Genomic DNA, 9967 nt, shown 5'->3' on the forward strand with positions numbered 1-9967 from the left:
TAACGTTGCCTCTGTTGGGGCACAGAAGGGGTAAGACGAAAACCAGATTTACTGGACTGCCATTATCAGGACAAGATTTAATTCTTTGAGTAGAATTTGAATACGCAACATCAGATGCCACAAAATGTATGAGAACTGCTCTGCTCCCATGACGTTCTGTTTTGGTATTCTGGTATATTTTTAGTATCCCAGCATTTTTTTTCCTTTTCATGGTGACTTTGTGACATTTCAGTTCCCTATCAGTTTGGCTCAAGTGCATGGATTCCTATTTGCTCGACGGTGCTGGCCCTGCTGATCTTGGCTGTTCCTCCTCCTTCTGGGACATTTCCATTTTTAATTCTGTCACTACATCTGGGAATTTTTTTTGTAGGAAGTATCTTTCCATATGTGACTATTTTAACACTGATGGGCCTTCATCATGGAGACCCAGGAATACTCCAGAGGCCACCACTAGAATGGATATGGGATATTTAGACTCAGCATTATGGGATGGGGACAATTTTCCAGAGAGGTCAATAAAGAGAGTTGTCCAAGGTAAAGAATTAATATGAGTATTAAAGCAGAAGGAAAGGCTTGCAGCACTTGGGGGTGCCAAATGTTAGGTACCCCCATGTGAATGTATTTACTTACCTAAAACCCCGGGCCGGTGCTCCTATCAGTAGAAAACTGCACCGGCCCATGGTTATACCAGTGAGCACCACGGAGTGATCTTCTGTCGTCTTTTTCACGCGGCTGCGCATGCACAGTAGAACGTAAAGCCAAACTTTAACTAAAAAGTCGCCTATTTAGTTCAACCGCGCATGCGTCTGCCCCGGGAAATTTGAAGACAGAAGAAGACGGAAGTGGATCGCTTTGAGGTTCTCAGTGGTATAATCCCGGGCTGGTAAGTAACTACAATCACTTGGGGGTGCCTAACATTTGGCACCCCAAGTGCTGCAAACCTTTCCTTCTCCTTTAAACCCAGTCTAGGTTTCCCTTAGACCAGGTGGCTCCAGGCATAGTTCAAGGCAGTGATCCCCAACCAGTAGCCCCTGAGCAACATGCTGCTCACCGACCCCTTGGTTGTTGTTGCTCCCAGTGGCCTTAAAGCAGGGGCTAATTTTTGAATTCCTGGTTTGGAGGCAGGTTTTGGTGCATAAAAATCAGGTGTTCTGACAAACAGAGTCTCCTGTAGATTGCCAGTCCATATAGAGGCTGATTTGGCAGCTTCAGGGATATTTTGAAAGTTGGGGATTCTGGAGTTCAAGGTGTCATTTGTGGTCAGGACCTCCCAATTTCTCATAACATTGCTATTTGCATAGCCAATAGGTGTGCACCTCCAATCTCACCCTAAACAACCTTCAATCTCATCCTAAACAACCTTCAAGCTCATCTTCTACCATATGTAGCTGGGCCCCCAGGTGGATCAGCCCCACAATTAGGGCCCACTGCCTTAGTCAGTACATTATATAGTGATTAAACTACCCCCTCTTGTAAAATATAAGGATATTATAAGTTACAGAGGAGTTTCATGACCATATAAAAACACGAGGCCGAAGGTCGAGTGTTTTTATACAGGTCATGGAACTCCGAGGTAACTTCTAATATCCTCATATTTCACAACTGGGGGTACTTTATTTATTATAATACACACGTTTCAGTGAGTCATGTGACAGAAATGACATCAGAACTCACCGTTTATAAGGATATAATTTACAAGATGTTCATGGCTTATAAGTGTATACATTTATGTGTACATGAACATGTTAATAATAGCCCCCAGGAAAAACGCATTAGACATTTATCAACTGGAACCAACGCCAATAAGTCTAAATCCATTTCTACGTTCTAAAAAAGGCTTTGTAGTAAAAGGCCCCCCAATAAAAACCCCCTCAATCCAATAAGCGTATATATGCCGTAAACCAATAGATTTACTGTTCATATCATGTAGTTTTTTTGGGCTATAAATGGCTCATTACTATGTTCTTATAGAAGCAGCCCAACCATGCGGTTTGTCAGTATTGCATTGTAAACTGCAGACTCATGCTGTCATTAGCCAGTTACTGCAGGTGGTGGTGTCCAGGACCCCTCCTTTAACCAGACCCCCCTGCAGTCGTTACATGGTTCCACCCCTGTACTCTGTCAGCAACTCCCAGCATGTTGCCTCCAGCTGCAAATAAAAGAGTTTGGTCGAGCAATTACCATAATGTCTCTTTTGAGGATTGGACAACTAAACTGACCTGCTACTCATGATGAGGCATTTACACTCTCCTTCTTTGGCTTTATAACCCTTTAAATATTAGACAACATCTTTAAGGCCCTTGCTGCTGACTGGCATTTTTTCGCTACAGCTTAAGTTTATTATCCACAAGTATTCCAAGGTCCTTCTCTATCAAGGATTCTACTGTCTTAGTGCCGTTAAGCACATAAATAGTCTGCATATTTTAACCGTCTACTGTTTAACCATCCAATTATCAACACAGAATCTGATTTGCATGGTTGGGCGTCATTGGAAATTCCCTATAAATCTTTCAACTCCCTATTAATAATCAGCAGCCTTAGAACATGTGCTGCTGACAATGACTCTCCTTTAGTTACTTCTCTTCCCATGCAAATTGCAAAGCCGAGATTATGATCTGCCCTTGAGGAAACCACACTTATTACTACAGGTGTGGGATTAGTGATCCCAGAAACCGTTATCCAGAATGATCCGAATTACAGAAAGACCGTCTCCCATAGACTCCATTTTATCCAAATAATCCAAGTTTTGAAAAATCATTTCGTTTGTCTCTGTAATAATAAAACAGTAGCTTGTACTTGATCCCAACTAAAATAAAATTAATCCTTATCCTTATAATAATAAACCTTATAATAATCCTTATAATAATGTGTAATAATAAAACAGTAGCTTGTACTTGATCCCAACTAAAATAAAATTAATCCTTATCCTTATAATAATAAACCTTATAATAATCCTTATAATAATGTGTAATAATAAAACAGTAGCTTGTACTTGATCCCAACTAAGATATAATTAATCCTTATCGTTATAATAATAATCCTTATAATAATCCTTATAATAATGTGTAATAATAAAACAGTCCCTTGTACTTTATCCCAACTAAGATCTAATTAATCCTTATTGGAAGCAAAACCAGCCTATTGGGTTTATTTCATGTTTACATGATTTTCTTATACATTTGAGTTATGAAGATCCGAATTATGGAAAGATCCCTTATCTGGAAAACCCCAGGTCCCGAGCCTGTACTTCTTATGCCATTGATAAAGTCAGAACAATTAGTGACTAACAAACCTTCATACACCTTCACCGCATAGCAGGTTGAAACTTTCCACTGGTATCAAGTTAAACCTTCAAAAACTAAAAATAATGGACTGGCTAAAACTGAACGAAGCTCTGCAAGTGCTGATATAGTTTAATATGTCCGGTTACAGCCACTGACAATCTGTTTGAGCAAAGCCTTCTCTACTCCTCCAGAGTGATTCCTGTACCACTGGATCTTCTATAAACTGAGAAAGACTAAGTGCTTCCGAAAACAAAGTGCTTCGGAAAATGAAGTGCCATCTCGCTGGTGAATTAGATACTAGCTTGCAAGAGGCAGTTCAGGGAGATTAGTCCCCCCTGAAAAAGAGGCGATTTATTGCCGGACGACTAAATCTCCCCGAATCTGAGTGTGTGTCTCTGCCCTTAGGTTTGCAGCAAACTTATGTGTTTCCCGTTTACTTGAATATAAAGCTCCTCTGGTCAATTATCACCCAAAAGTACTGGGTGACCCGGGCTCTTCCGAATCACTTTATTGGACGCTTTATAGGGCAGGTAGCCAGCAGCATCTGGATCCCCAATCCTAAGAAGTATCACTCAGAATAGCTGGTGGTACTGAATGCCCTACTCACAGAATGGAGTGTTTGGAATTCTAGGCAATTAATAGAGAAGGTATTTCATGGCAACCCCTTCCTTGTGGGACCAATGCACCATTAGAGCCGAGGAAAGAGGGTCTCAAAGCTCTGTTTTAATGGAACTAACAGAGAATATGATTTGTGTATATGTGAATGTGCATATATCTGCATATCGGTCTCATATATATATATATATATATATATATATATATATATATATATATATATATATATATATATATATATATATATATATTACAGGTATAGGATCCGTTATCTGGAAACCCATTATCCGAATTACGGATAGGCTGTCTCCCAAGTAATAAAAATGATTTCCTTTTTCTCTGTACTTGATCCCAACAAAGATAGAATTAATCCTTATTGGGAGCAAAACCAGCCTGTTGGGTCTATTTCATGTTTACAAGATTTCAATGTACGAAGATCCAAATTATGGAAAGATCCCTGATCTGGAAAACCCCAGGTCCCCAGCATGCCGGATAACCGGTCCAATGCCTGTATAATATGTAGCTGTCTATAATGCACATGTGCCTGTACATTAGATATGTGTATGTGAATATATCAGTATGTGCATGTGTGTATATGTGTGTATATATATATATATATATATATATATATATATATATATATATATATATATATATATATATATATATATATATATATATATATATATATATATATATATATATATATATAGACACATCTGACAATGCTGCAGAATTTGCCGGGGTAATACCAACCTCTGCCCTGGCATCCTCACCAGCCGTACTCCACATTCCTGTGTTCTGCACCAATTCACCCCAATTACAATGACACAAGTCTTCCTACAAGTTTCCCAGGGCTGATCCCCGGCAGGGAGCACCCCACACTCACCCCGGCTTCCCCCCTGACTCCCAACATGGATTAATCTCCTTTCATTCCATTCAGCTTCAGTGTCTCCCCAGCAGATGGGACGGGTTTTGTTGCACGGAGGAGCTTTCCTTTGTTTAGAGAATGAAAAGAAAGGGATTTACCTTTGGTTTATTAAAAGCCTTGCTCTCCATGGTGCTCAGTGTAATCCCTGCAGCTCAGCGACAGATTGTGTGAGGGTTACTCTCTGTGTACCCGGCAGTGCTCTATGTCCTACTGGTAGTTCAGCCTTTTCACTATAGACACTCCTCTTCTGTGCTGTGAACTGGCACAAAAACTATGAGCAGCACAAACACATTTACTGCACAGAGATAATACTATATGCCCGGGCTCAGCCTTCTACAGCTATAAAATCAGCCAACCCCCCCCCCCCCCCCCCGGTATTTATTGGGGTTATTAGATTATATTCCCTTATCTGATCATTAATAACTCTCAGCAATTCATAACTCGTCTGATTTATGGGAAAACTCTGCTCATGGATTTTCCTATTTATGTATATCATGGTGATTTGTACTTCTCAATCTGAAATACTTGTTTCTTTTATTCAGTAAATAAGAGATGATCTCCCTCCTATTGTCTGATGTTTGGTCGCTCATTGGGGGGTTTGCCTGAAACTCAAATAATTTGGGGTCCTGCAGAGAAATGACACCACTTAATTCTGAAAACAGTATAGAAGGTTCTTGGACTATTGGTGGGGATAATAATAACCACTCTGAAGGGAGTGTGACTGTGGGATAACAGGTATAGTAGGGAGAGATGGTGCCTATAGTAACAGTGGATAATAGTCTCTGGGAAGGGAGTGTGACTGTGGGATAGCAGGTATAGTAGGGAGAGATGGTGTCTATAGTAACAGTGGGATAATAGTCTCTGGGAAGGGAGTGTGACTGTGGGATAGCAGGTATAGTAGGGAGAGATGGTGCCTATAGTAACAGTGGATAATAGTCTCTGGGAAGGGAGTGTGACTGCGGGATAGCAGGTATAGTAGGGAGAGATGGTGCCTATAGTAACAGTGGATAATAGTCTCTGGGAAGGGAGTGTGACTGTGGGATAGCAGGTATAGTAGGGAGAGATGGTGCCTATAGTAACAGTGGGATAATAGTCTCTGGGAAGGGAGTGTGACTGTGGGATAGCAGGTATAGTAGGGAGAGATGGTGCCTATAGTAACAGTGGATAATAGTCTCTGGGAAGGGAGTGTGACTGTGGGATAGCAGGTATAGTAGGGAGAGATGGTGTCTATAGTAACAGTGGATAATAGTCTCTGGGAAGGGAGTGTGACTGTGGGATAGCAGGTATAGTAGGGAGAGATGGTGTCTATAGTAACAGTGGGATAATAGTCTCTGGGAAGGGAGTGTGACTGTGGGATAGCAGGTATAGTAGGGAGAGATGGTGCCTATAGTAACAGTGGATAATAGTCTCTGGGAAGGGAGTGTGACTGTGGGATAGCAGGTATAGTAGGGAGAGAAGGTGTCTATAGTAACAGTGGGATAATAGTCTCTGGGAAGGGAGTGTGACTGTGGGATAGCAGGTATAGTAGGGAGAGATGGTGTCTATAGTAACAGTGGGATAATAGTCTCTGGGAAGGGAGTGTGACTGTGGGATAGCAGGTATAGTAGGGAGAGATGGTGCCTATAGTAACAGTGGATAATAGTCTCTGGGAAGGGAGTGTGACTGTGGGATAGCAGGTATAGTAGGGAGAGATGGTGTCTATAGTAACAGTGGATAATAGTCTCTGGGAAGGGAGTGTGACTGTGGGATAGCAGGTATAGTAGGGAGAGATTGGTGCCTATAGTAACAGTGGATAATAGTCTCTGGGAAGGGAGTGTGACTGTGGGATAGCAGGTATAGTAGGGAGAGATGGTGCCTATAGTAACAGTGGATAATAGTCTCTGGGAAGGGAGTGTGACTGTGGGATAGCAGGTATAGTAGGGAGAGATGGTGCCTATAGTAACAGTGGATAATAGTCTCTGGGAAGGGAGTGTGACTGTGGGATAGCAGGTATAGTAGGGAGAGATGGTGCCTATAGTAACAGTGGGGATTAGCTTTGGCACTTTTCTTGTTGCTAGGGACTGTGGATCGTAGCAAATAGAGAGCAAATTGCAGTTTTGGAGAGGTGCAAAAGACCAACATGAGATAATTAGATGACTAAAGTAAGTATAGACAGGGAATTTTCGAGGTTGGGGTTCTCCAGTTGTATAAAATCTATATTGGTTTAATGTCGGTATCAGGAGGGAAAGTTTATACTGTGGTTCTTATAACTTGATATGTAAAGAATCTGAAGCTTGAAGGAAACAAAATACATAACACGGAACTGCCCTTAGGTGAGAGATTCACAAATGTTGCAACTTGCTCTCCAGAACAGCTGACGCTTTCTTAAGGGAACATGGTGGAAAAAAAAAAACAAGTCTAATTTAGAGTAGGTGTGGACCCTCCAGTAATCCCAAATATTTACTTTAATGAGAACGCTGCCTATTACATAGGGAGACGACTGCAATTAGTTGATTATTCATGGATGACTATTGTATTCCAGCAACAGTTGGAAACCCCAGGGTTGAGCAATAGCATGAGCCTCATGTTTTGTAATCTTTACTGTTCCTTTACACCCCAGTGAGCCAATCATGTTAGGAAAGGTTCACGGAGGAGGAAAGCCATTGGTTGGACAGTGCTACATAAAGAACAAGGTCTTGCACAAAGGTGCTTGCGGTCCAGGGATCCGGAAAATAAAGTGAATAAAACAGAAAACGGAAAGACAATGTGAGGCACTTCCTCTCGGTTACAGAATGTGATTACAGATCAGTGTCAGACGCTGCAGGAATAAGTGAGTAATGAGTGAGGAACTCATCAGATTAAAGAGCTAAACGAGGAATGAATCATAGAGATCACTGTACAACATGGGTAGCCTGGCACATCATTTATGGCCCAACAATCTTCACCGGTACAGGTGTGGGACCTGTTATTCAGAACGCTCGGAACCTGGAGTTTTCCAGATAACAGATCTTTCTGTAATTTGGATCTTCATATATTAAAGGGCACATTTACTTAACTCGAGTGAAGGATTAGAATAAAAAATAATTCGAATTTCTAAGTATTTTTTTGGCTACTTCAACCATCGAATTGGCTACTTCGATTCAAACTAAAAATCGTTCGACTATTCGACCATTCGATAGTCGAAGTACTGTCTCTTTAAAAAAAAACTTCGACCACCTACTTCGCCACCTAAAACCTACGGAGCATCAATGTCCCCAAAAAATCCTAGCTTTTTTTGATTGAAGGAAAATCGTTCAATGGATGGATTTAATCATTCGAACGATTTTTCCTTCTATCGTTCGATCGCAGGAATGCGGTAAATCCTTTGACTTCGATATTCGAAGGATTTTACTTTGACGGTCGAATATCGAGGGTTAATTAACCCTCGATATTCGACCAATAGTAAATGTGCCCCCAAGTCTACTAGAAAGTCATGTAAACATTAAATAAACCCATAGGCTGGTTTTGCCTCCAATAAGGATTCATTATATCTTAGTTGGGATCAAGTACAAACTACTGTTTTATTATTACACAGAAAAAGGAAACCTGGATTGTTTGGATAAAAACAAATCTATGGGAGATGGGCATTCCGTAATTCAGAGCTTTCTGGATAACGGATCCCATACCTGTACATGTATATTGTCCAGTGACAATTCTGTCTACCGGCAATATCCGCTTGAGTCCTGTACCTGTGTTTACTCATAGATTACCAGCATTAGCGCGAACTACGGGCGGGCCTGAAGGGGTACGCGCCCTGGTGCGATCGCACCCCCAGTAGTTCCACCTCTACATATATATATATATATATATATTTATTTATTTATTAGTACTGAGAGTGGGCCCCTGGTCTAAGGTTTTTGGGTGGGCCCCTGGTGTCCCAGTCCGACACTGTGTCTCTATGCAAGATAACAGCAAATTGGTGGATGTAGGGGGTGGGTGCAATTGCACACCCTGCACCCCCCAGTAGGACCTTCTCTACCTCCAGAACATCTTCAACGTTGAGCAACTCAACAGCCGTTTCCTAGACAACACTAGCCACATAAAGGGCAATCAACCTTGTGACCTCATATTTACCAGAAACCTTCAGGCAGATGGACAGACCATAGAAATAAAAGAACTAAAGAACCAAAAAACTATTGGTTGGGTATTGGCCCAGTGAAGCAAAGGAACCATATGGGTTGGGGTGAGAAGGGCTAAAGAGCCCTATTCAAATGCAAAACAGGTAGAGAGAGACTTCCTAAAACAGAAGGTTTGAACATGTTTTACCCTACTCTAAGCATGTAAGAAAGTGCTATTGATGGCCAAGGCATAAGAAGGATGAGAGCTTAGAGGTTCCATTAATCAAGGACTATATATAACCAAATCAAAAGAGTTATGGCCAAGGACAAGCAAACCACAAACAATTTCCAGTAGCATCATGTGTGTCTCACAGGTGAAGGGATTTGTGGGGGATTTGGATTGGGGCTTGTCTAGGGCACCAGTAGCAGGCACCCACTCTTCTTTCATTAATCATACAGCATTCGGGTCGACTCTCTCTTTTGTTCATTTTTACTCCCGACATAACTGCATAAAAAAACTCTGCCCTTTGTTACATTGTTGGATGGTGAATAATGTATAATTGGCCCATCAATGAGAGTGAATAGTGTTCCATGGACACAAAGGCAGAGAGCATGCTGGGAACTGTACCTAAAGTAATTGGTGAGTGTTGAGCTGGGCTCTTTCCATTGCTTTGTTATTTGCTTCCTGCCCCCCTAGCGGCTCTTTGTCTCCTCAATAAACCCAACAAAACCATCGCTGACAAGGTCTCATCGTCCTGATGTGCTCGCATGGAGCTTTCCAGGGTCCCATTGAAGGCCTGGGGATGCAAGCTGGATTTTTGTTTTGTTTTGACCTTCTAGAACGTTCTTCATTTGGGACTGACTTTACTATGGCAACCCATCGTGATTCTTCAGTTGGAACCAGGACAATGAATGTTGCAGTGGCTACTTATGTTACTTAATATACAAGGAAGCCTAGTTGAGGGGACACGAGTAGATGTCGAGTGGGAAAAACTCGGCCATAATTAGTCCAGACCAGAGAACCACTTGTTTTTTAGCTGAAACTCTCATTTCAGCTACAG

The 9967-nt window shown here is 41.5% G+C and overlaps 1 protein-coding gene across 3 annotated transcripts in view; it reads right to left on the bottom strand.

Annotated features, from left to right (window-relative positions):
• Positions 1 to 9967, bottom strand: part of ada.S (adenosine deaminase S homeolog) — a 119346-nt gene that overhangs the window by 28711 nt on the left and 80668 nt on the right. Inside the window, 1 exon segment of one of the 3 annotated variants that reach the window (NM_001092271.1) lies at positions 4929 to 4988. The exons of the other annotated variants lie outside the window; for them this stretch is intronic. Coding sequence (NP_001085740.1) covers positions 4929 to 4958 — 30 coding nt within the window. The 5' untranslated portion in view covers positions 4959 to 4988. 3 annotated transcript variants of the gene reach the window in all.

The sequence above is a fragment of the Xenopus laevis genome, chromosome 9_10S, assembly GCF_017654675.1.
Source record: "Xenopus laevis strain J_2021 chromosome 9_10S, Xenopus_laevis_v10.1, whole genome shotgun sequence".
NCBI lineage: Eukaryota > Metazoa > Chordata > Amphibia > Anura > Pipidae > Xenopus > Xenopus laevis.